At 36.5% G+C, this 27,781-nt stretch overlaps 1 protein-coding gene across 2 annotated transcripts in view; it reads right to left on the bottom strand.

The window, feature by feature from the left end:
* The window catches only part of LOC131430922 (protein tweety-2), a 209,021-nt gene extending 189,330 nt beyond the window's left edge, over positions 1 to 19,691 (bottom strand). The window contains exons 1-2 of one of the 2 annotated variants that reach the window (XM_058596205.1): positions 19,508 to 19,691; positions 8,450 to 9,786 (exon numbers count right to left, since the gene is read on the bottom strand). In XM_058596205.1, the coding sequence (XP_058452188.1) occupies positions 8,450 to 8,566 (117 nt within the window). In that variant the 5' untranslated portion in view covers positions 8,567 to 9,786; positions 19,508 to 19,691. The remainder of the gene's footprint in view (positions 1 to 8,449; positions 9,787 to 19,507) is intronic. The other variant, XM_058596206.1, reaches the window with a different exon arrangement.
* Between the last annotated feature and the right edge of the window lie 8,090 nt (positions 19,692 to 27,781).

Genomic DNA, 27,781 nt, shown 5'->3' with positions numbered 1-27,781 from the left:
TATTGTGTCCATTAACTTTTACAGGAACTCTGAATTCGTTTAATAATAATCAGTAGTCATCTCATTAGCCGAACCACCACATAATTTTGCTTTACTATTCGATTTTCAATTAACGAATGGCGTTGAGTTCGGTCCTGGGAATCAGTATCACAAAGAATTATATGGATAAAATGTGCAATTCTTCAGTTCTAGCGGAGTGAACATGAGGAGTGATTTTACCAGTATTATTCTTATCGTTCAAGCCAATGCATAAAACAGTAGATCACACAACTAATGGTTTATAAATGCCACGACTTCTTCTCCATATATGATATTCACGATTAGCATTTGCTAATTGGTCGTCAGGAAAATTGAATCATTTGGCTTAAGCAGCTTACAAATGTCATGAATAGCATCCTAAGCAGTCCGTTTTTAAGTAATCCATCTTTGAAAATTTACCCGAGGGGGCTGATCGAACTTCAGCATGCCAAATGCACGGAAAATATCTTTTTTTGTTTCGATTGTAGAGGGGTTAACCGTAAGGTCATTCACCTCTTCGGGCCAAGGAAATTTTCTGACCCTAGGTGCGGGGTGGGGAATCGAACCCAGATGGAATGCGTGAGAGGCATCGACTTACCCATCACACTCTACCCGTCCCTGTATTTGACCTCATTATTTTAACCGCAGAATCATACTATTGATCCGTAGAAAATCGTTCTATAATTTGATTTGTTTAATTCACGCCCATGATGGCCAACATTATTCATCTAACTGATTACATTGTACACAATGCATCTACTGGTAAACGATACCAGAACATTTGATCCTGCTGACGGTTCAGCTAGAACAGCCATATTCGTTCCACCAATGAGGATCAAATGTAACCCAAGAGTACTAGTGTTGGTAATTTGTGTATTACTACATATTATTTGGTACGTATGTCATAGATCTATGTATTAATCCTTATCGAAAGCACAACCTGCAACTAACGATGCCGAATCAAATGTCTGCTAAATGTTCGTCAACTGATACGTGCGTGGCCTGTCGTGCTCAACATTCGTGTTTTCGGCAATTTTGACGCATTACCCAGAAGAAGAGAATAATGACAATATTATCATAAGTCAACAATCATGTTCAATAAGATCTCCTCATCTATCGTCGTCGACAGAAATCGTAGCATATTGTCAAAATTTTAACCGTATGAAGAGCGCACTAAAGATTAATGAAATCCATAAAAATATTTTAGGGTGTTCGTATGGAATTATTCTAGCAACCGAAACTAGTTGGGATGATAGCGTTAACAGCACGGAAGTCTTCGGAAACATTTACAACGTTTTTAGAAACGATCGTGAGCTCCATACATCTGATAAAAAATCGGGGGGAGGTGTTCTTATTGCTGTTTTAGCAGAATTTGACGCCGAAATGATAACCACTACGAAATTTAAAGAATTTGAACACGTATGGGTAAGAATTCATTTAGCAGGTGAAACACATATTTTTGTTTCAGTATATTTTCCTCCTAACAATGCCCAAAAAGCTACATATGAAAAGTTTCTGCATGTTGCTGATGAAATCATGACTAAGCTTCCATCGGAAGCTAAAGTTCATATATATGGAGACTTTAATCAGCGCAATATCGACTTTATTCCAGACGCTGAAAATGAGAGCATTTTACTACCTCTCGTTGGGGAGAATGAAACACTTCATTTCTTATTCGACAAAATATCCGGTTTAGGTCTTAATCAAATTAATCATGTAAAAAATCAGCAAAACTGTTATTTAGATTTTTTATTTACTAATATTCACGATGATTTTTGTGTAATAGAATCACCAACTCCATTGTGGAAAAATGAAGCTTTTCATACAGCAATCGAATTCTCAATATTTATACATCAGATTACTAGACCCGACGACTATGAGTATGAGGAGATTTTCGATTACCACTCAGCAAATTATAATAGTATTAGTCGTAAGCTACGAGAAATAGATTGGCAAGAACTCCTTAGAAATGAAAGAAATGTCGAAATTTCAGTCGATATTTTCTACGCACGGCTGTACGACATAATAAATGAACATGTCCCATTAAAGAAAATTAGGCGACAAAATAATTCAAAGTATCCTGTTTGGTATAACGAGCATATTAGAAACCTAAGAAATCGAAAACAAAAAGCTCATAAAAAGTACAAAAGAGAAAATAATAGTGACAATTTATCGAATTACATACACATCTGTGACCAACTTAGTTCAGCAATTGATACTGCATTCAAAGAGTATAACTCAAGAACTGAACAGGAAATAAAGTCTTGCCCAAAAAAATTCTTTAGTTATGTTAGAAACAAATTGAAATCAGAAAACTTTCCGTCAAGAATGTATCTACAGGAAAACATTGGTAATAACTCACAAGAAATTTGTAATCTTTTCGCTAAATTTTTTCAACAAATCTACACGAAGTTTTCTGAAGATGACCGCGATCGTGAATATTTTAATTACTTTCCAGAGTTTACTGAAGATATTAATGTAAATCAAATCGAAGTGCTAGACATAATAGATGCCCTAAACAAATTAGATGTCTCTAAAAGTGCCAGACCTGATGGGATTCCACCCATATTTATGAAAAAATTAGCATTAGATCTTGCAACCCCTCTGTGCTGGCTTTTTAATAATTCGCTTCAGTCTGGAGTTTTTCCAGAAACGTGGAAAACCTCTTTCCTTATACCAATTTTCAAAAATGGGAAAAAAGCAGACATATGCAACTATCGCGGGATTGCTATTCTTTCTTGCATTCCGAAGCTCTTTGAAGCGATCGTTAATGACAAACTCTTTAGTCAAATAAAAAATAGAATTACTCACATGCAACATGGATTTTTCAAAGGACGTTCCACTACTACTAATTTGCTTGAATTCGTCCACTATACCCTGACCGCTATGGACAAGGGAAATTACATTGAAGCTCTTTATACAGATTTCAGCAAAGCATTCGATCGTGTTGACATACCCATGCTTATGTTCAAATTACAGAAATTGGGAATCTTACCAGGTCTTCTTAATTGGTTGGAATCTTATCTAACAAATCGTCAACAAATTGTAAAATTCAAGGGTAAAAAGTCGAGCCCCATTCACGTCAGTTCCGGGGTCCCCCAGGGATCTCATTTAGGTCCTCTTTTATTTATCTTGTTTGTTAACGACATTTCCTTTCTTTTAAAAAAAATAAAAATTCTAATATACGCAGACGATATAAAACTATTTTTAGAAATAGAGAAAAGTGAGGATGCCAAGGTTTATCAAGAAGAAATTCTTTCTTTTTATACATGGTGTAACAAAAGTCTTCTTCAACTAAATGTGAAAAAATGCAGTAGAATAACATTCAGTAAAAAACGAAATACACCTGACTTGATACTTACTCTTGGAAGTCAAACAGCTCAAAAATGCGAAAGAATTAGGGACTTAGGAATAATACTAGATTCTAAAATGACTTTTGTTGACCATTATAATACAATCATAAACAGAGCAAATAACATGCTAGGATTCATAAAACGATTTTGTTACTGTTTTCACGATCCGTATACAATTAAAATATTATACATTGCCTATGTTCGGTCAGTACTAGAATACTGTAGCTTAGTTTGGTCACCTTACTTAATCACATGGGAAGATCGAATAGAATCAGTTCAAAAACAATTTTTGTTATTTGCACTTCGTAAATTAGGTTGGACAAGACTTCCTCTTCCGTCATATAAAGCCCGCTGTATGCTAATAAGTATTCAAACATTAAAAGAACGTAGAGAATTTTCAATGGTCTCATTTGTAAATGACATTGTCTCGAATCGCATAGATTCCAGTCAACTCCTGTCCAAACTAAATTTTTACATACCATCTCGGCGTTTAAGAAATCGAAATATTTTTATTACAAACCACCAGCGAACAAACTATGCGAAAAATGGGCCAATAAATCAATTGATGGCTGTATACAACAAGCATTCAGAAGCAGTCGATTTCACTATGTCAAAAAACAAACTAAAGCAATATTTCAGTTCTATTCGGTAAGCCAATTATTATTATTTAACTCATAATAAATTATACATCTATTTAGAATCTATTTAGAATAGTTTACAAATTTAAGACGATTATTGTAATTATCCTTATGGTCTACTTTTGATTGACGACAAATAAATAAAAAATAAAAAAATTTAAATATGGAGTGCAATCAGTTTATCAAAGTGGCTTGAACGATTGAGTTTAAAACTTTAAAGTTTAAATCTTTTTGAGCAATAATTTATTCTCAAACGAATGTTATGCCTGACTTTTTGGATGAAATATCAGTTTTCATAAATTTTTCACCAATGATTGATGGCAAATTGCTTACATTTTATGAATGTCGATTTTAATTCCCTAATAAAAAAAGTTGGCTACACTGCTTCAAAGCATTTGTATTAGATCGCGCTACAAAAATACACAAAACTAAATATTTTCTGGTAAGAAGTAGTTTTCCGAAAAAATAAAGAGTTATCCATTGCCTTTAACGTGTTAAATTACAGGTTCCTATTTTGAGGGATTACTGAAAGAAGGTACGTAAAACATTATTTCGCAATAGTTTCTGCAAGAGAAAATCCATATAGGAATGTGTGCGTTGCTAATCAAATGTGTTAGTGGAAGTAAGCTGAAACTGAAATAATTTTTCTCGAGCAGTTTTCAGAAAAACAGAAGAGTTTTAGACTAAGATTTTCGCTTTTCTAGAAATGCAATTCTAAGCTAAATGGACTGATTTGTTTAATTTTCAACCATATGGAAGATTCATTGATTAAAATTAGGAAAAGAAGAACAGGAATTTGTTTTTACGCACACATTGTTGACATTACTCATTTGGCATACCCTATGAAGCACGTGTTTCAGAATGACGCATCACACAGATCAAAGATGCATGTAAAGTCTCCACCCAAAACTACTCGTTGCGCGCCAAACGCGTTTCCAACAATCTAGTATTCTTTTTCTCAACGGCGAAATACTGAGCATCTCGTTGCGCGCATAATATCAATCGTAGATCTAGCAATCATTGGCTACTTTTTCAGTGGAAAATTCCATTGTCCATACAAAACAACTTTATGCATTTTTCCCACTTTTCCGGCAAGTTTTTCTAATTTTTTTGATGTACGAACCCGGTGGGGGTAAAAACTGATCAAACAAAAAAAGAATCATGTAAATCCGTCCATCCGTTCTTACGTGATGCAATTACAAAGAAAAAAGCATTTATATATATATATATATATATATATATATATATATATATATATATATATATATATATATATATATATATATATATATATATATATATATATATATATATATATATATATATATATATATATATATATATATATATATATATATATATATATATATATATATATATATATATACTAGCTGACCCGTCGTTTTTTTTGAATTTATGTTTTCCGCCAGTAGAATCGAAAAAGGTCTTATGCTGCTAAAGTACCTTTCCCTAATTTTACTGATTACTTGGCTGCGATGAATTCATAAAAAATATTGTGAATATGTTGAAAGCTTTTGTTACGCAAAAATTAAGCGAATGCACAGATCGCCATATCATCTTTTGAGTCAGTGCATCGAACAGCGATTGTAGATCTCTCTCAAACTAATGGTTTCTACATATGAGTTAAAAAGTGAAGCAAAAATAACTAAGATTACTACTTTAAATTGATTCCGCAAATTTACACAAACTGCCCTTGCGACTTTTAGTTCGTCATTTCTCGCTAGTCTGGTTATAAAATTTTGTCGTATTTGATGAATGTTCGTAGCGTGACATTCACAGGAACAATTTTCGTTAACAATTTAGCGATATAACTTTTTTTTACTTTTAATTTATGACTTCTGGTCAGTCAGTAATTATTTAGTAAATTACTGACATATCAGAGACTCGGATGATTCGCATCGCTTAGTTCGACTCCTCTGGTAGAAGGTAAAAATTTAGATGCGAGAAACCTTTTGCTCACTTAAATGAACCTTGTTACGTCGAACTTCTCCGCACTTTATCTTTAAATCCTTACTCTTCCTTGAGTACTATGGCTCTACATTTTTCATATTCTTTCTTCTCTCACAATCTCTAGTTAGTTTGATATTGTTAAAAAACCGGAAGATAAAATGTGTAACTTTTGGACATTCGAAAGTTCAAGTTAACATTCCTTTAAATATTGTGTCCATTAACTTTTACATGAACACTGAATTTGTTCAATAGTTTTATCAATAGTCGTCTCATTAGTCGACACCACATTATTTTGTTTAGTACCGCACCTACAATTAACGAATGGTGGAGTTCGGTACTGAGAATCCATATCAGAAAGTTTTATATGAAAAAAATGAGCAATTCTTCTTTTATAGCGGAGTGAACATGAGGAGTGATTGTATCAGTATTCAGCTTATCGTTCGAGTCAATGCATAAAATCTCACAACTAATGGTTTTCAATCCACCAGAATTTATCCGACGCGAACGAACTTCAGCAAGCTAAATGCAAGACAAACCTCTTCGTTAGATCTCATTATTTAAACAGGAGAATCATATCATTAATTCGTACAAAAATCGTTATATAATGTGATTTGTTCAACTCACGCCTACGATGGCCAACAAAAATCATCTAACTGATTACATTGCACACAATGCATCTTCTGGTAAACAATATCAGAACTTTTGATCCTGTTTACGGTATAGCTAGAATACTCATATGCGTTCCATCATTAAATCATTTGGCAAGCAATAATGTTGATACCCAATTAAGCACGTGGCTCGGAATGACGAACCACATGAATCAACTATACATGTGAAAACTTCACACAAAACAACTCGTTGCGCGCCAAAAGATTCTTTCAACGATCTAGTATTCCTTTCTTCGACGGCTAAACACTTATGCAACTCGTTATGCACCAAACACCTATCGATGATCTAGCAATCATTGGCGACTTTTTCAGTGGAAAATTCCATTGTCCATACAAAACAACTTCATCGGTTTTTCCCACTTTTCCGGTAAGTTTTCCTAATTTTTTTGATGTACGAACCCGGTGGAGGTAAAAACTGATCAAACAAAAAAAAAGCATCTCAATCCGTCCATCCGTTCTTACGTGATGCGATTACAAAAAATGATCTCTGCATTATATATATATATATATATATATATATATATATATATATATATATATATATATATATATATATATATATATATATATATATATATATATATATATATATATATATATAGATAGATATTTTTATATATATAAATAGATATAACACATATAGCAGATAACAAATTTTAGTTTGTTAATATCAACTTCTAATGCTCGTTACTCGAAATGTCTCTGTACGTTAAGAGATGTTGAAAGCATTAGCAGCCCCGCAAAAAGTAGTCAAACAAAATTTATAGTTTTAAGCATTCTGCTAGTTTTTTTTTTCTTTCACATCTTCCGCTTTTCCCCTCTCCGGTTCTTCTGCTGACGTCCAACTCATGTTTTTCAAAACTTGCGACATGTTTGTTCATTGGCCTAAATGTTGCTTCCTCTCTCTCTCCCTCCGTTCTACGTGATACTTTCGCAAACGGCGAACAAGTTCTAAAACTTTTACTCTTTCCATTTCATCAGGTAAAGAGAAAATAAAAACCGATCCCACCCACATTCATTGATGTTTTAAATACCGTCAGACTCATTGTTTAGGCAATTTACCTAGCTCATAATTAGAAAAACGAACTCCCTTCGGTTAACTTTTTCATTACATCGATCCCATGCCGTCCCGCAGCACACCAGCACTCACCCGCATAGACTAACCCGGATGATGACAAAAGTCGACAAAAGTGCGGCAGCATCCGACCGACCGACCGACCGAACCGATGATGCTGCACCGACACAATTACAGAAAGGCCAATCTTCGTAAGCCACCACCGACAGCGTTTCGTTTTTTTTGTTGCTTTATTTCGTCCTACTGCTCTCCCACTCTCACGCTCGGGGTGCCCGCACAGAACGAGAAGTTCCGGCTAGCGATGTGTTGGTGGATAAACTGGCGCGTTGTCCTGTGCCGAAAGTCGTAAATGTGTGAGAGTGTCAGCCACCCAAAAACAGGGATCACACAGGGATGCGTTGCGTGACCATACCGGGTGTACGAGTGTCGTCGTCGTCGGTGTGTGTGTTGGTAAGACTACTGGCAACCGTTCATCATCCTAGTAAAATAGAGATGAAAACTAGGAAGATTTCCCGTCGCAGTTCCAGTTCCCCCTCCCTTCTCACACTGCTGTTCCCTGCCGAGCCAATGACAGTGCCGACGTTTGAAGCAAAAAATTATGTAATTTTAATGTGCGGTCCATGCCTTACAATTGAGGAATGAAAATTTCTCTTCAACCCGAGCGAACCCTAGGATTCTCGTTCATAATTAATGAGCTGGGGGCGGGGATGACTTTCTTATCCTTACCTCAATGTAGATGGTGCTGTTGGGGTTAAAGGTGTCATTTACCCGATGCAGGGTGATGTTGATGTGCGGCACCGAGTGCAGCAATTCAACCAGGAACGACGGCGCTGGCTGCTCCATGACGGCGGCTCTGAGATCACTTCACTTCACTTCCACCCCGAGGTTTCACCGATGCAACGACACCGAAAAAAATTTCACTTCCGGTTCGGGACGCTACAAAACTGCGGAGTCGCTCAGACACACACCGAAAAAAAATCTTCCGGTTTAGATTTTCGCCTAGAACCTAGACACTAGACTGAATTCAACTTTCTCGGATTCGCAGCAGAGTACACAATTTGTAGAATTGATTTTCCTTTTTGCTCCTGCCAGACACGAGAGACACTTGAAGCATTACACTCTAGCCACACACAAAACAATTTTTACTGCCTTTCACCACTAAGTGCCACTACGGGAACTCAATCCTTGGTACACGCACCTCACTCGCAATTTCCACGGGGCAATGAAACATCGCACGCTACGGCGGCTGGGAAGGCCGAAAACGGGACACACCACGTTTTTTTTTTCTTTTCTTCCTCCGAGTGCTGTACGTGCCTAACCTGAACTAGCGGCCCTTCAATCAATACACACACCTTACAAAGCCAAGGACTTGTTCCGAACTCCGAAGCACCTTCAACTCAACACTTCAATTCAAGACTCCTGTTATGCACTAGAACAAACAGCAGACCATCAACGTGCGTCGCCGTCGCCGTCGTCGTCGTCGTCGTCGTAATCAGCCCAAGAGCCCCACGAAAAAAAAAATAATCAAAACACACACCCAATTCGCCCGTAATAATAGTGGTGCCGTAGCGAACGACTGTGCAACCCCCCCTTATTTTCCTCCGAGGCTGGCCGCTTTTCTTCGAAACACTCACTCACTAATTTTCACCACTTTCGGGAACCGCTCACTTTCTGGACCTTCAGTGCCAATCTCATCGTTTTCGAGACAGCAAACCTTTCCCGCAGGATCTGGTGACTTTTGGCCAGGGTCCGAAAACTCGGGTGTGCGTGTGTGTCTGTCTATTCAGAACGAACTGTGCGGAAGATTTTCAATTTTCACCGCACATCCAGGAATATGGCCCAAAACGCTGGCTCGGGGTGCCACCACAGAATATGACGCAGTCACGACGGGTCACGACGCTCCGCGCACTCACGTTTCACTCCGACGAGTACAACTTCGATTCTGCTGGCTCTGCTCGCGGCTACAGTTGCTGAACTTCATTTTCTCTTCGCTCCCGTTCTCCGGTTCTCCGGGTGGCCTGGGGTGGCAGCGTCGGCCTGTGCGCTACTGCGTGTGACTTGTACTGGAATGGAGAGAGCACAGAAAAGACGGGAGAAATTTTAGCGAGAGCATTTCGTACAGTGATGCCAGATAGGCATGCTAGTAGTTTCAATCATTTCTAAAATTTTACTAAAATCAGCGAAATGAAACTGAATCAATGATATTCGTTTGATCGAAACAAAATATATTGATGTTTACTTGTTCCTTATGTCGTTTTCACTTAAACTCGAAACCAATATGAGAAAATCTGTAATTCGTGTCTCCTGTGAATTTCTACACACTAAGATGCTAAAGTTTTTAAAACATTAGAACCAGTAAAAGCTTTATGTTTACTTATAGGCAGAAAATAATTTTGTATCACTTGTCCACTTGCCACCTACACAAATCGTTCGAGGGTAATTTCCATTTGGTTTACAGCTTACGATAGTTGTTTGACAGTTCAGCAATTACCGAACGATCGGTAATCAATTTATTTACCGAACGTTCGGCTGTTGAAATTTCGGTAAAAAATTACAGAATTCTGCGAAGAGTGTAAATTGCTCTTCGGTTGATAGAATCAGTTCCCTAACCGTTCATAAACCGTGTAGACCAAAATTTATTACCTTTTAATCGGAGCGGATCATTTCGCCGGAAGCGGCGGTCACTTGCATACAAACCTGTAACCGCGTCGTTTTCCCGGTCTACTCAAAGCAAGGGTTCTTTGTTTCAGTTAGGTCCGAACGAGCGGTAGAAAGGTTGAATAGCATACGAAACAAACGATGTAGCGAAGTCGCATTAGATATATTTTCATTTGCACTTAGTTATCGGCAAATACCGCAAACAATTACCTATTAGATGCACTAATAAAGTCAACTAGTTTTTTGGGAATTCCGTTCTGAGGATGATAATAAATCCTACAAAAATTATTCGAATCCTTCTGGATTATTTCAGAATTATGATTGTAGGTCAACAAAACGAGAGTAAACATAATCATTTTTCATTTGTCTCTTTGCCTTTCTCATATAGAAATGTTATGCAATCACTGTGAAAACCGACTTTTGAGCCGAGGCCCGGAGGACCGAGTGTCATATACCATTCGACTCAGTTCGTCGAGTACGCAAAATGTCCGTATGTGTGTGTATGTATGTAACATTTTTTTGCACTTACTTTTCTCAGAGACGGCTGAACCGATTCTCATATACTTAGAGTCAGATGAAAGGTACAATGGTCCTATACAAAGTTTCTGAATTTTATTTTGATCCGACTCCCGGTTTCGGAGTTACAGGGAGATTAGTGAAAAAAATCCTATTTCAAATTACTTCCTCACTTCTCTCAGAGATTTCAACAAACTTAGATGCAAATGAAAGGTCTCATGGTCCCATACGAAACTTCCAAATTTCATATGGATCCAACTTCCGGTTCTGGAATTATAGGGTGAAGTGTGTTAAAACTAGGATACTGTCACTTGAAGCGGCGAAATTAAAAAAAATCTTAACTTGCCTCGAAACGATTCCAATCGGTAGCCATTGTCAATAGATAATCAAACAACCCGATCCCGGCTACGCTGCTTCTCGGTTTCTGATTCCGGAAGTACCGGAAATAAAAAGTAAAATAATTTCTAAACTATTCCAATCGGTAGCCATGGTCAGTAGACGGCCATTACATTAATTTGGCTTTCCTTGTTTTTGTGTTTTTTGATGAACGACCGAAGATTGTAGCCATATACTCAAAAATGGATCCCATTTACTTTTCTCGAACCAACTTCGATTATACCGGTTCCCAGATTCCGGTTTCGGAACTACCTCTTTTCGTTTCCCTAACCGACCTGAGTAATGTTTCACTCTGTAGGTTATACTAGTTTATGGTTTATTGTTTTTTTTGTAATCAAATAAAATTATTTTGAAAAATACCGCACATTTATATATGATATATGTGTTTAGATTAACTAATGAATTCCGACATACTAATATGATATTCGAAATGTATTAGGTTTAAAGCACTACTTATTGTGGACAGAAATATCCATCTCCTCTGTGTGACGAAGAGCATATTCAGCAAAAGCACAATTTATCGAATTTAACCTCAATGATGGATTTTTCGCAAGTTTATGAGTTCGATCCCATCGAAGTTTTTTTTACCAAAAAAATTCGAGTTTGTTTTGATAAATTAAATTATATTGAAAAATCGCTTCGTATTATGCTCGGGCAATGCCATCCGAACAATAGCTCTCGATCGGTCTTCACCTCTCGGATTCCTAATACTTTTATTTTCAGAATTGTTCGTTTTCAATGAAATCAATAAAGTAATAAAATACTTGAAAAACACAGTGACGAGTGATGCTCTGTTGAATAGTTTATAGCTTAAAAGTTTTATTTCTAATAAAATTTTGTGTCGTGAAACTTCAAGTGCCGGTTGCTGAGAATTTGCCATGCAAAAGTAAACGATTATAACCGAATGAAGTGCCATCTGCACATCATTGTTCTCAGATTCAAGCGTTATAGAAATAGCTCGTAATTGTTGTGCCGCACGGACTTCGAATGAGAAACACAGGATACTGGTGAAATCGTTCCTTTAAATATTTTTCATTGTTTTTTAATTAACAATCGATATAAAAAATCGGAAAAGACTAAACACCGTTAAGTGTCCGAGGAATATTGAATCGATGAATTTTTTAATTTTTAAGTTTTGCTTTAAACAAAAATTCCATATGAATATCTATTAAACTGTGATGAATAACCATTTGATGTTATTGATTTGCTCAGGATATCGACATGTTTTCGTATCGCGTGATTGTTCAATTGATGATTCAGGTGTTATCTTGCTAGTATTAGGGTTATCTGTTTAAAAAAAATAACGCAAAAGATTATATGTATAAATGAATAGTGGAACTCTGGACTGCCGGCTGTCCGTAGTTTTACGAGTTTCGGAAAGCAGTCGTTTCGTGCATCGTATTTCTAGTAGGAAATACATATCAATATATAACACGATAAAACTTCAACGCATTCTCGGTAGCCGACTACCCAGAGCAAAAATAACACATGATGATATAATTCGGACATTTACTAGCAAAACCCCTCCTGTGATGCATATGGGAATGCAGATGATTCCTCGGTTTCTAGAAGCGACTAACAATCCTTCTTTTCCCAAGTAGATTGGTATTTAAACGTGGACAGTGTCGGTATTGATCAACATGCAGCAATCAATGTAGTTTGCTGAATGTAAAGCCACATGTTGTTCCCAAGCACGTCGTTTCAGAAAAAAAAACATTTTGCTGGTTCAATTGATTCTGATCGATAACGAAAAATCAACAAACAGGCGATCTCAAATTCCAATGGTAATGCTCATGATGCATTATTAGCAAGTTTTTACTTACAATATTTCAATCATGTTCATTTTCCGAATACGATTTTCATTGAGTGAAGCTAAGCTGATTATGGTTTCACATCATGCGAAAAAATTTCTTCTACACTAGAAACTACAGTAGAATATGATTTATGTAAACAAGTTGATTCATAGGCCACTGGATAAAAAAAACAGAATTCACGTGCATCTCGATTATCCACTATGCCCACTATATTTTTATAATCACGATCATAAAGGGAGAATTGGTTGTCTCGATTTGTATGTTTAATTGAAACAACATATAAAGTATGATACAATCTCACAGGTTTCTTCATGTTGAAGAGTTGCAGGCATTTTGTACATCACAAATGCTCCATGCATTCCGGATTTACACCCGGAAAAAAATTATATCCGTCATAATTGTCGCCTACTCTGAAATTGTTTGTGAATCAACTAAACTAGTGTAACCTACAAAATGAAACAGATTACCGATAGGTTAGACCATCTCTGAGAAAAAGTTAGTTCCGGGATCCTGAATCCAGTATAATCGAAATCGATTCGTATAACCATCAATTTGCATGACTTATAATCTCTATTAGTTTTTAGTTAAATTTTCTCAGGCCCAAATGATTTTCCAAAATGGTTTTTACTGATCCTTCCGATATTCCAACGATCCCAGTAACGTCTCTGTTAATCGTCGATTCTCGAGCACGAATTCCCTGATTTAATTGACGTGTTCATCATCAGTTGATGTTGATGGCCGTTCTGGACGTAGTTCGTCGTCAACGTGTTCTCGACCCTCTTTGAACAGTTTGTACTAATCAAAAACACTTTGTTCGTGACATATAATTATCACCGGTGGACTTATGCAACATTCTAAACGTTTCGACACCAGAAATTTGATCCGCACACAAAATTCCATGGAACTTATTTGTGAAATAATTTCACTCATTGTAAAAATCGCGATTGAACTTTTAATACATCAGAAAGACACTAATGAATATTTTGACGCGACACTTGGCACAGTTGTCACTGACAGTTATACCAACCTAGAAAAAAATTTCGACGAATAAAGTTTCCGCACGAAATATAATTTAAAAGTCTTCCTACTTTTTGATCACAGTAGCATACTAAGAAATCTTAATTCCATATTTTTACTAAAATTTTCGAGTCCAATATTCAGGACCTAGCGAGAAATGGAATGCCAACAACCAAACATTTTTGATCACCAAACGATCCAAACTACAACCAATTATAGAACAAATTTATATTTTGAAATTTACTAAAATTATTTTCTTTTCCCTCCAGGGGTCAAAACTAGCTACGATTTTAGAATTCATGTAAGAATTTCTTATTATTTTACATTTTTAGTTAGTTTAAAATTATTACACTCTACAAAGTTTAGCTTGTTCCGAGTTCAATTTATTAGTTCACAAAAATATTTGTTCGGAATTTTCCGAAAATTCTGAAGGTTTTATGAAAACATCGAAATTTTCGAAAATTTGTAACAAGTAAAATTTTATCTGTTGTCAACTTCAACCGATCGATATTCAAAAGTGCTTATATTTTTTTTTTCCATAAATACGTTTATTTCTTAAGGCAGTTTACATAAATTTTTCTTCGCCGTAGCATCACTTTTACATAACATTCTTATCCTAATTTAATTCTAACATAGTCACAACGTTTTGAATTTATTAAAACATATTCTCTTATAGCTTAAATATCATCTTAGGTAACTCGTCATTAATTATGAAATCTACTCGGAAATATTATTTGAACCAAACGATTAACTTCTATAAATTATAAAATAAGCTGTTATTTTCAGACATTTTGTTGATAATTTCATAAACTGTTTCGAGTTTGTTTGTATCATTACATAATTTTTATTCTAATTTAGCTATTGGTTGAACTCATGGACGCAGCTGGGATCAGAACTAAGTCTTAAAAGGGGCCTTTATTAAATTGAAACTCCAATTTTCTTTATGAAATGATAAATAAGTTTCATGTATGAAAGGTCACGACAAGCAAGAATGTCTCGAACTGGGATATTGGATAGTTTACCTTGGGTACGCAAAGAATTTATTAGTTGAGATCTGACATCACGATACTCCACGCATGTCCAAACGACATGATCAATATCCCGATAACCTTCTCCGCAAGCACAATGATTAGTCTCGGAGAGCCCAATTCGAAGGAGATGTGCATCTAACGTGTAGTGATTGGACATGAGTCTGGACATCACACGAATGAAATCCCTACTCACATCCAGTTCCCTGAACCATGCCTTTGTCGATATTTTCGGAATAATTGAGTGCATCCACCGACCCAGATCATCTCTATCCCAAGATGCTTGCCAGCTGGCAAGTGTTCTTTGGCGAGACGAACTATAGAATTCGTTGAAAGCAATCGGTCGCTCATAAATTTCACCCTCAATAGCACCACGTTTGGCTAAATTATCGGCTCTTTCATTGCCTGGAATGGAGCAATGAGCCGGGACCCAGACTATAGTGATTAGATAATTATTATTCAATATGTCGTTCAGACACTGTTTTATTTTACCCAAGAAAAACGGTTCATTTTTGCCAGCAGCGATTGAGCGAATGGCTTCAATTGCACTCAGACTATCTGTGAAGAGGAAATAATGGTTTGGAGATAATGTGACGATTACACTCAAACTATAATGAACTGCTGCTAGCTCTGCTATATAAACAGATGCAGGTTCTTGAAGCCTAAATGAGGCCGAAACATTATTGTTGAACATACCAAACCCTGTCGCTTCTTCAATTCGCGATCCGTCCGTGTAAAACATTTTCTCAGAGTCAATATGCCTGAACTTACTTGAAAAAATTTTTGGGATTTCCGTCGAGCGTAGATGATCCGGGATTCCACGCACTTCACGCTGCATGGATGTATCGAAAAATAAAGTTGAGTCAGGGGCACTTAGGATGCTGACACGGATAGGAATATATCTTGAAGGGTTGATTTCCTGTGACATATGGTTAAAATATACTGTCATAAATTTTGTTTGAGATCGAAGCTCGACTAGTCGTTCGAAATTATTAATTACCATGGGATTCAGCACCTCACATCTTATTAGCAGGCGTGATGAAAGCTCCCAAAATCGATCTTTTAATGGAAGAACTCCCGCCAGAACTTCAAGACTCATTGTATGTGTTGAATGCATGCAGCCTAAGGCAATTCGCAAACAACGGTACTGAATTCGCTCAAGTTTGATAATATGAGAGTTTGCAGCGGAACGAAAGCAAACGCATCCATATTCCATCACTGAAAGTATCGTTGTTTGATACAATTTTATTAGATCTTGCGGATGAGAACCCCACCAAGATCCTGTTATTGTTCGAAGAAAATTTACTCTTTGTTGGCATTTCGTTATCAGATACCTAATGTGTCCTCCCCACGTGCATTTGGAATCGAACCACACCCCGAGGTATTTAAAAGTTAAAACCTGTTGGATCATTCTTCCCATCATATGGAGCTGAAGCTGCGCGGGATCATGCTTTCTTGAAAAGACGACTAACTCTGTTTTCTCCGCAGAGAATTCGATACCAAGATGAACAGCCCAAACGGACAAGTTATCTAAGGTATCTTGCAATGGTTTATGCAGATCAATAGCTTTGGGCCCAGTAACTGAAACCACGCCATCATCTGCCAATTGCCTTAGTGTACATGGGGTTACTAGACAGCTGTCAATGTCATTCACGTAAAAATTATAGAGGAGCGGACTGAGGCAAGAGCCTTGCGGGAGACCCATGTAGCTAATTCTGAATGTTGCCAAATCGCCATGTGAAAAATACATGCACTTCTCTGACAAAAGGTTGTGCAAATAATTATTTATAACCGCTGGAAGTCCATGTTGGTGGAGCTTGTCTGAAAGAACATCAATGGAAACTGAATCAAATGCTCCTTTAATGTCTAAAAATACAGATGCCATTTGTTGCTTTTGAGCGAAGGCAATTTGGATGTCAGACGAAAGTAATGCAAGGCAATCATTCGTCCCTTTATTTCTACGGAAGCCAAACTGAGTATCTGACAACAAACCGTTCGTCTCGACCCAAGTGTCGAGACGTCGTAGAATAATTTTTTCGAACAATTTTCTGATGCAGGACAACATCGCAATGGGTCTATATGAGTTGTGATTGGAAGCTGGTTTCCCCGGCTTTTGAATGGCGATAACTTTCACTTGTCTCCAGTCAGGCGGAACAATATTTTGCTCAAGAAACTTGTTGAACAATTCCAACAAACGTCTTTTTGCGAGGTCGGGCAGATTCTTCACCAAGTTGAATTTAATTCTGTCCAACCCAGGGGCGTTATTGTTACAAGACAAGAGTGCTATAGAAAATTCTATCATTGAAAATGGGTTATTAATAAAACCATTATTTGGAGGAGATTCCCGTATAATGCTTTGCGTAGGAACAGAATCTGGGCAAACTTTCCTAGCAAAGTCAAATATCCATCGGTTCGAGTATTCATCACTCTCATTGCCCACGTTACGATTCCTCATTCGTCTGGCCGTATTCCAAAGAGTGCTCATTGAGGTTTCTCTTGACAAACCTTCGACAAAATGTCTCCAATAGCTACATTTCTTGGCCCGAAGTATGCTCTTGTACTTGGTTTCTAAAGTCAAGAAATTTTCAAAATTCTGAGGAGTTCCTCCTCCTCGTTTTAAAAACGTCTTGAAAGCATTTTGTTTCGCGTGCTTAGCATCTGAACACTCTTTGTCCCACCAAGGGTTTGGAGGCCTTCTGTTAGACGATGGACCAAGAAATCGTTTGGTTTGGGCTTGTTCTGCGGCCTCCAGAATCGAACAAACGAGGAAGTCATATTCTTCAAGCGGGGGGAGCTCTTCCATTGAAGTTAAGACACTTGAAATATTACTTTGGTATTTAATCCAGTCAATATTTTTTGTCAAATCATATGGAATATTAACTGAATTAGCAATGCCTTTGTTACTGCTAATTGAGATGATGATTGGTAAATGATCGCTACCATGTAAATCAGGAAATACTTTCCAGGTGCAATCTAGTCGAATTGAAGTCGAACAAAGAGATAAATCTAATGCACTTGGACGTGCCGGAGTTCTTGGGATCCGTGTCATGCTACCCATATTTAGTACCGTCATGCTAAAATTGTCGCAAATATTATATATTAGAGATGATCTGCTATCATTGTAAACGGAACCCCACATCATTCCGTGCGAATTGAAATCTCCTAAAATCAAACGTGGAGCAGGAAAAAAGTGCTTATATGTTCACTTACAACTTCACATATGTGCCTCAAGCTTATAAAATTTTTAAATTTCTCTGAAAATATCAAACTTTTGTTATTTTTAATAAAAAGAAAATAATTTTCCTCCATCAATTTTAGCAGGTGCTAACCTAAATCGACTGGTGAAAAAAATACAAATTCTATTACTTGTACCAGGACTTTTGTTACGTTTATAATCAGAACTTTTCTGTGTAATTGAACTACATGTATAATTGAAGTACGTCGTCGTTCATTAATTTTGTGAAACCATTATCTTTCAAATGATCAAAAAACAGTTTAAAAAAATCGAGCTACTAACGGTTTAGATATGGTTAGCCGAACTAAGCGTTTCCACTTTATTCATAAGACTTTGGTTCGTAGTTATCCTTATAACTTTGGGTTGACAACTCTATTTTCCATAACCCTAAGTAGATTTATGGTTAATGAATATACCTTTCAAATGGTGATAAAACTATTGAAATCGGTCGCAAGCTAACTGAGATATAGTCAGTCTAAATTATCGTTCCCATTTTTCATGGTACCCTCGGTAGTCCGCCTTCTTTTTAGCCCCTTGGTTTCGAAGAGCACGGGATCGGACGTCGATATTAATTTCGCGGAGCTTATCATTCAAAACATCTGCTATTAATAGAGTACGTGCAACATCTCGTCGAACTTGTAGTGTATCAAGACCGATTAATAACCCGCGACTTCCGTAGCTTGGTAGTTGGTGAGGATTGTTATTGTTTTGTCACTTTTCTTATATACTGGGAACATAAAAGATTACCATAAGTTGGGAAACCGCCACCGAAAAAGGAAGTTCTATTTTATTCATCGAGCATCTAAAAGCTGAAAGAAGCTAGCAAAGAACGTGAAATTCGTAGCTTAAATGATGTCTGGCAACACCACCGAGTCTCTCTTGATTCCATCGAGCTTCAGTGAAAAACAAGTGATGCCGCAGCTTGCCACGAGAGTTGTGATAGTTCAAAGAATAATAACCTACACGTCTTTGTCTGAGCATGGTTTATGCTCTTACCGACACAAACACACGACTTCAGGCAACATTGCTACTACGGCTCTGATTCGGATATGGTAGAAGTCAGCACGTGAAGAAAAGCGCTATGTTGATCAAACCGATTCTTATTGGAATATTTTATTACCTGCAGAAAAAAGTGAAGTACTCCCTCGCACTACGAATCGGATCAAAATGTTGATAGAAACACTTTCTGCATGAAAAATCACAGCCTAGTACCCTCTGCGGTGAGTTTTCCGTCCCAAGCACAAATTCAAACCGAACACGACAGCAGAACCGATCAAACTAGAATCCATAGTTTCTTAACCATCGAAAAAAGTAAAGACATTTGTACACCCTCTCTGTCTTTCTCTCTCCTGCTCACAGTGAACAGCATAAGTGACATGGCGATCGACAGCGTTGCCACCCAACATGCGCTCAATGCATGCGGCTTCGCAATGTTCGAGTTCGAAAACATGCAAACTAATCATGTTTACCAACATGGTGGAGGCTAACTGGAACCCTCATCAATACCAATCAGCGGTGGTTGACATTTCTAATGAACGAGTAAATCGTACACCAATACCAAGCGAACTGCTTCAGCAATTGACGTCACACTGTAGAGCGAAAGAGTAAGCGTTTTCTGTTTTTCTGTCGGGGCACGCGCAATAAGACACTAGAAATATGCGCAGGTAAGCTGTAGTCGTCGTGGTAACAGACGATTCTTCACAGATGGCGCTGTTCGGCGTAGATCGATTCAAAATAGCAGTTTCCGGCTCAAAGGAAAATCCATAGTTCATGAATTGGACGTAAACCTTTCAAAACGACAGATTATCTTTGCTTACTATTACTTTTCGACTATATCTGCCCTATTATATAAATATTCGCTACTTTTCTGGTACTGTTAGAAAAATCAAACATTATCTTTAACTGAACACGAAAATTTTTTTAAGTAATCGTGAAACTTAGAAAATTATTTACAGAAGAGAAAATAATCCAACTCTCATTGGTTATGAAAATGAAACGATGAATTATGAAACGTTCACGTCGGATTCTTCCACATGCACAGTTCATATTGAAGTCAAATTCACTCAAAACATAACATTTCCCTATTTTGAATGAAAGTTATTCCATTTTCGATATCTTCGTTCTTTAATTAGAAAATGAGTACATGGGGAAGACTCAAATTTTGACTACTTGCACGTTCAGATATCTCGTCTCAAATAACAAAACCCATAGTTACTCGAAAAATTGAATCAGAATCGAACAGTTTGTGCGATTTCTGATTAGTGGTGTTAGAGTGGTTTCATTTAGCATGCTTGTATGTTTTTATAGCTATTTATGTAGACTATCCCCACCGGAGCGTGGGTAAAAAGTAATTCGTCATTACTGCACCTTACACGATCATTAAAATGACATTATTTTTTTAGCTATGGCACTTTCAATGATCGTGTAAGGTATGAGTGGTTCTACGATTACTGCAACTGGGTCGCTTTTTCCAAAGATAAACTCAAGATTACGATGTCCCCGACGATCCATCGAAAAATGTTGGGTCAGTAATCGTGAACTAGTTGGCTCAGTAATATTGTAATTTTATTGACCCTTCGTTAATAAGCGTCGACTAATTCAGGCAAAATGCCATGGAAACAATACAAGTTAGGAAAGAAGCAAACATATATTTACATTCAGCACATCATGATTTCTTGCTTCAATTGATTTTAATGCTTCGTGAGATGAGGCAATAACAAACTAATTAAATTCTAAGTAATAGTTCCAAGTTGTTTTTACTTTCTTATTTTAAGAATCACTAGATATGAAGCAAGATTGCTTAATATCTTACATACTGTAACTTGATCTTGTTTTAAACATAAACAATCATTGTCATAGTGACGACGCATCTAGCAATCAGATGCTTGTTGTTTTGCTTCAAAAGACTGAAAATGACAGTGAACTGAGCTCATCGAGGGGTCATATTCAAATGATACATAAGAAATCGCAGATAACTCTATCTTGAGTTTATCTTTTGTTGTTTTTAATCAGAATTGAGGAGCTTTTTCGCAAAATTAGTAACCTTAAGACCCGACCTGGAAGGATTCTTAGTGTCAGTACACTCAAATAAAAATTCACGTTCGATTCACTTGAAAAATCACGTAGAATGGTTTCAAATGTCAAATTGAATATTTTACGTGACGAAAATGAATGTTATACGAACATCCCCTAAAATGAATATAGTCATCACATAAGGTTTACGTGAATTGACCAAACGTCAAACAATCTACGTGAATTTCCAGTGTGAAAAACTCGGTTTTGAAAATGGCGAGCAGTGGCCCTCGAAGTGTAAGTAGTGTGAATATTTGCGAGAAAAGTTATTTAATTACAGTTTTTTACTTCATCGACCGGACCATTCCAGTATGAAAGTTTCCATGTGTTCAACTGGACCGAGTGCCTGCGTGAGTCCGGAAGTTTACCCGCTCCTGCCGAATGCTTCAAACAGGCCGTCGGTATGAAGCTAGAGACACTGGAACCATGTAATGCGACTTCAACCTGCATCGGTAGTGTTGTGGGAGTTCTTGGATCTCGACTTCGGCTTCGGTTGGATGGCAGTGACAACATAAACGATTTCTGGAGGCTTGTCGATTTGAGATACCACGACGATATTAGTTGCTTTTTAAGCCATTGGAATTATATGACAATTTTCTGAAATAAATGTTTTATATTTCATGGCAATTTTCATTTCACAGATTTATATCAAAATCTGGAATCTCCCTTTCGACTTCAACCAATATATAAAATAGTAATTTTCTGGTATCTAAATTTCATATGAACTGGTAGATAAATGTGATATGAACAGTACATTACATTTTACCTATGAAACACGTAACTTTTACTGGATTATGCATTAAACAGCTTTTAAATGCCAGTCCATTAAAACCTACGTGAAAAGTAGGGTGGAAAATATTCACATAACTGTTCACGTAACTATAATATGATTATTATTTTGAGTGTAGGAGACTGTGAACCATTTCGCGGTTAATTTTAACTTTTGGTTGAAATCTGACGTTTGAGCGATTATGTTGCATCGAGTAGTTGAATTTAACTAAAACTGAGGCCCATTTCAAAGTTTGACGGATGGAAAGTTATTTGGGTTTATTTTGCACTGGAAATAATTTTAACCAAAGAAATTATATCAGAATTTTCTTTGCAAGATTTTTTTCAGTGTCGGAAAATAACCATCGATCTGTCAAATATAACCATGCTTTCGAGCAGGGTTGTTTTGGGCATCATCAAAATAACCGCTCGAGTGTCAGATTTAACCAAAAGCCAAATTAACCGCGGAATGGTTCACAGCCTAAGAATCACCTCCGAAGTCTGTTGAAACAGAAAGCCAAATTCCACAAAAGGAATATAATACCAAGACTTTGTTTTGAACTACGAAAATGGTGCTCATCCAAGTTACATATTTAGTTTTAGTTACCAGTTTGTAACGCACAATATGGGTATAATTTCAGTAAAATTTTATCATATATGTTAAGAAATATTTAACATTTAGCACGTTACCAGTCTTCGGTTGAAAGTCTCTCTAACAAACAAAGTCAACTTTTATTATGAAACTTGATTTCCCTAGCAGTTCCCTCGAAAAAAAATTTCGATTAGTTTTTCGAGTAGTTTTTCAAGCGGTTTTTCGAACAGATTCTCAGAATAGTTTCCTCGAGCGATTTCTTCAAAAGTGTTCGAATAGTTTATTCGAGCGTTTATGAACAGTTTTTCCAAGAGTTTTCGTGCATTTTTCTGGAGCAATTTATCGATCAAATTGCTCAACAGGGAATTAATTAAATTTTGCAATAATTTTTTTTTAAGCAGTATTCAAACGAATGCGAATAGTTTTTAATAAAATTTTTTGAATAATTTTGAAGTAGTTTTCAGAGGATTTTCTTTCGCACAAATTCCTCGAGCTGTTTTTCCAGTGAATTTTTTTTATCCAGTTTTTTTTTAGTAGTTCCGTTTGATGACTTTTCTAAGTTTGGAAGTAAATTTTGGAACAGTTTTTCGGGCGATTTTTCAAATATTAATCGCACAGTACTGAAAGTTGTTTTCCGAGCTGTGCGTGTAGTAGTTCGTGTAGCTCCCGAGCTGTTTTACAAGCGGTTTTCATCCAGCATTTTTTACCGAAAAGTTTTCTAATGCCGTTTTTCATTGAAAAACACTGGTGGCGTGGATTGCTCTGGTTTTGCACTTTCGAGCAGAAATGCAATATTCTGACGGTGTTTCGTTGCCATTTCTACTCGAAAGTGCAAAACCAACGTCACCAGTGTTTTTTAATGAAAAACACCATAACATGCTTTTTCAAGTTTTTGGTTTTTTCAGTAGATTTCCGAACAGTTTTTCACGAGTTTATTCGAACAATTTTCTAAGCAGGTTTTCAGAGAAGATTTTCATGCAGTTTTTCGAGTGGTTCCGATTTTCCGAGCAGTTTCCTGTGATGTATTTTCTAGCATTTGGTTTTTAGAGTAAATTTTCGAACAGTTTCCGAGCAGTTTAACAAATATTTCCAAAGGCTATTTTTCGAAAAGTTTCACAGTTTTCGCAGGTTGTTTTTCGAGCGTTTTTCATCGAACTGATATTCAAGCAATTTTCCGAGTAATATTTCAAATATTATAGCGAGTAGTTTTTCAAAGTATTTTTTCGTGCAGTTTTCCGAACAGTTTTTCGAGCAGTTTATTGCGTTGCCTTTTCGAGCAGCTGTTTCAATCAGCTTTTCGATTTTTTTTTCGTTAGATTTTCTTGTGCAGTTGTCTTCGTGCAGTTTTTATAGATGTTTTTGGCAGTTTTTCGAATAGTTCGAGCAGCCTTTTCGAACATTTTTGAGTAGTTTTTCAAGCGTTTTTTCGAGCATTTATTGTATAACAATTTTTGTGCGTTTGTGCGTAGGTATAGAATTCGCTCAAACTTTCGAAAAATTTTCCGAAAAATGTCATATACCAATCGATTCAGCTCGACGAACTGAGCAAATGTCCGTGTGTGTGTGTGTGTGTGTGTGTGTGTGTGTGTGTGTGTGTGTGTGTGTGTGTGTGTGTGTGTGTGTGTGTGTGTGTGTGTGTGTGTGTGTCTGTGTGTGTGTGTCTGTGTGTGTGTCTGTGTGTTGTCAACTAAGAGGTCGAGATCTCAGAGATGGCTGGACCGATTTTGATCAAACTAGTCGCAAATAAAAAGTATCTCCGTCACCCAGAACGCTATTGAATGGTTTTGAGATTGGATGTTTACTTCTTGAGTTATACGAAGTTTTATGTCAAAATTTTCAGTTTTTTGACAGTATCTGTCACACTTGACTTGTTTCCAGACTTAGATTCCGCACGGTAATACCTATTCAACAAGCCATAGATTGTTAAAATCCGTCCATTTTTAATGGAGATATCGAAATTTTTGTGTAAACGACTTTTCCCCCTATTTCAGCAATAGGAGTTTTGAGCGCTGTATGATGAAGTAATGCTTGGGAGCAACGTGAAACACGATTTTTGATACTGTTATATACAATTGTTTTTAAGTACCAAAAAGACTGTGTACAGCATCCTTTTTCATTACATTTTACCTCGGACCAATTTTAGCACGGTTCGTTTTTGGCAACATAATCGTTCGAGTATGACATATAAACTAGATGATGGCAGCATTTTCAAGTTGAAAGTAATTCCATAATTATTTTGATTTAAACTACTTACAGTAATGAATGCTGGAAGAACATACCACTCATATACCATTCGACTCAGTTCATCGAGATCAGCAAATGTCCGTGTGTGACAAATAATTTCACTTAATTTTCTTGGAGATGACTCAACCGTTTTTTACAAACTCAGATTCATATGAAAAGTAGTATACTCCCAAACAAGGTTCCTGAATTAAGTTTGGATCCGACTTCTGATTGAAACGAAATTAAAATAATGCAACTCATTTTTCTCGTAGATGGCTGAATCGATCTAAGATTCAAATGAAATCTAAGGACCATCTATGATTCAAATGAGAGGTTTTAAAATCCTATGAAACATCAGATACAACTTCCGGTTTAGGAGATACAGGGTCATTAGTATTAAAATGTCCATTTCACATAAATCGGGTTTAACGTTAAGGTTTATCGGGTTGGCAGATTTGGATAGTCGATTACCAAAATAATTTAGTTCAGTTTAAGCGGTATTCAACTTTCGATTCGGATTTAGTTCGCACTACGATTTCTCAAAGATGTCTTCACTGATTTTCAAATATTTTGAAACAAATGTAAACTATACAACTACTCAGGTGAACTTCGGCTACACCGATTTTCGGATTCCGGTTCCAGTATCGAATCGTTTCTCAAAGCTCAATCATTTTCTCAAAAAGGCCATATTGAACTTCAAAAACAAAAATTCAATAAAATTCCCAAACAAAATTGGTGAATTTAATCCGATTCTGGAGATACAGGATGGTGAGTTTTTAAAATTCATACCGATGTAGAAGATGTAAATTGTTTGGCGTATTAATTTATTGCCATACGAATCATTTTGGGTTATGCTTTTTCCTGAATATCGGCTCTGGAAGTATTATAGATAATGACGAAAAAATTTCTCAAGCGCTTTTTTTTTCTAGTAGTTTATACGAATTGTAATTATTTCTAGCTGTTTTTCAAACAGTTTTTCGAGCTGCTTCCAAATAGTTTAGCAGTATTATAAAGCAATTGTTCAAGAAGTTATTGGAGCTGTTCTTTTGAGCAGTTTTTCGAGCAGCTTTCAAGCAAATTTCCTTTTCATGTAGTTTATTGAACAGTTTTTCGAGTATTTATTGAATTAGTTTGTTAGTAGTTGTTCCCAGCCTTTATTCGAACACGTTTTTCGAGCAGTACCCTGCTCCGAAATAAATAAATAAACATTGAAGAAATTGAAAGAACATAAACATTGAAGAAATTGAAAAAAAAGAATTTCCATTACGCTTCAGTTCCATACCGAAGTGTTTCGTGCAAGATCTAATTATTATATTTTCATCAATGAAAATATCTCTACTGAATAAATTCGCAACTGAGAAATAATAAGCTGCGTTATTCCCGATGCACGTAAGGTGGTCAATATGAACATTCCAAACAGTGATTATAGCGACGAAAGGCTGCTTTAATTCCAGCTGGCTGATTATATTGCCCTGTTCAGATTAAACCTACTCAAACGCTATTTAGCATGAATTTGATTCATAGAAGTAACAGGAGCGCAGTATTTCAGCATGTCTCGAACACACAGTAGGTGTAGCGTTTGAATGGCGCGTTTGTATTGGCATAGCGGTAGTCTGAATCTCCTGATTTGTGATTGTTATCATTATTGTTTTTATTATCAACTATTATTATTTACAGCAAAATGCAGAGATCATTCTTTGTAATCGCATCACGTAAGAACGGATGGACGGATTTACATGATTCTTTATTTGTTTGATCCGTTTTTACTCCCACCGGGTTCGTACATCAAAAAAATTAGGAAAACTTATCGAAAAAGTGGGAAAAATCCATAAAGTTTTTTTGTATGGACAATGGAATTTTCCGTTGAAAAAGTCGTCTATGCTTGCTAGATCATCGATAGGTGTTTGGCGCACAACGAGTTGCATAAATGTTTGGCCGACGACACGACCTGCCACTCGCTTTTAAAACTGTATCGCAAATCGAGCTACCCCTCAGTAACTGGTAATGTCAAAATGATTTCTTATGAAAAAAGTTTAAAATTGGGAACGCGGTCAGAGAAATTGTTGTTTTCGAAATAACAGTTACAGTAACCCTAGTTACCATTGTTTATCTTTTCAAGGTAATCGTTCTCGGTTTCATTATTGCACATGCCCAATCTAGAGCATCTTAAAAGTTCTCATCGTCGACTGCAGATCTAAATCGGAATTGAGAGTTTTTATGGCTTGCTAATTTTGTATTTAATTATATATTCTATTCACTAATAATATGTATTCTTGTAGCCTCTCTTCAAAGTGCGTAAAGACCCGAAACTAACCGCTTTTGCGTTTATCTACGGCGTGATGCTTAGAGGGTGAAGAAAATCTCACCGTGAGACCAGAATGATCTTCAACCCATTGCATTGTAGTACTCAGATGAACAGTATGACCGCGAATGTTGGTGTTATGCTGCAATTTTGATGATGTTGCTACTTGTTAGATCATTTCGATCGTGATTGCAATTATTTATATACTTTCAAATGTACTAATCAGCATTCACAAATTTTATATGACTTTTTCACCAATATTTCAATTATATAAAAGTCCTACAAAAAATAAATGTATAGTTACCGGTGAAATATGCTGCGATAACAATTTCAATCAACTGTGATCTGCGCTTCGCTGACATGGATTGCATTTAATGATATATGTACGTAGCTACATGCCGTTGTGTAAAAGAACCAAAAGAAGTGGACGAAACCGT

This window comes from Malaya genurostris, chromosome 2 (assembly GCF_030247185.1).
Source record: "Malaya genurostris strain Urasoe2022 chromosome 2, Malgen_1.1, whole genome shotgun sequence".
Lineage (NCBI taxonomy): Eukaryota > Metazoa > Arthropoda > Insecta > Diptera > Culicidae > Malaya > Malaya genurostris.
The sequence above is the reverse complement of the archived record's forward strand: the minus strand, read 5'-3'. Positions and strand labels throughout refer to the sequence as shown.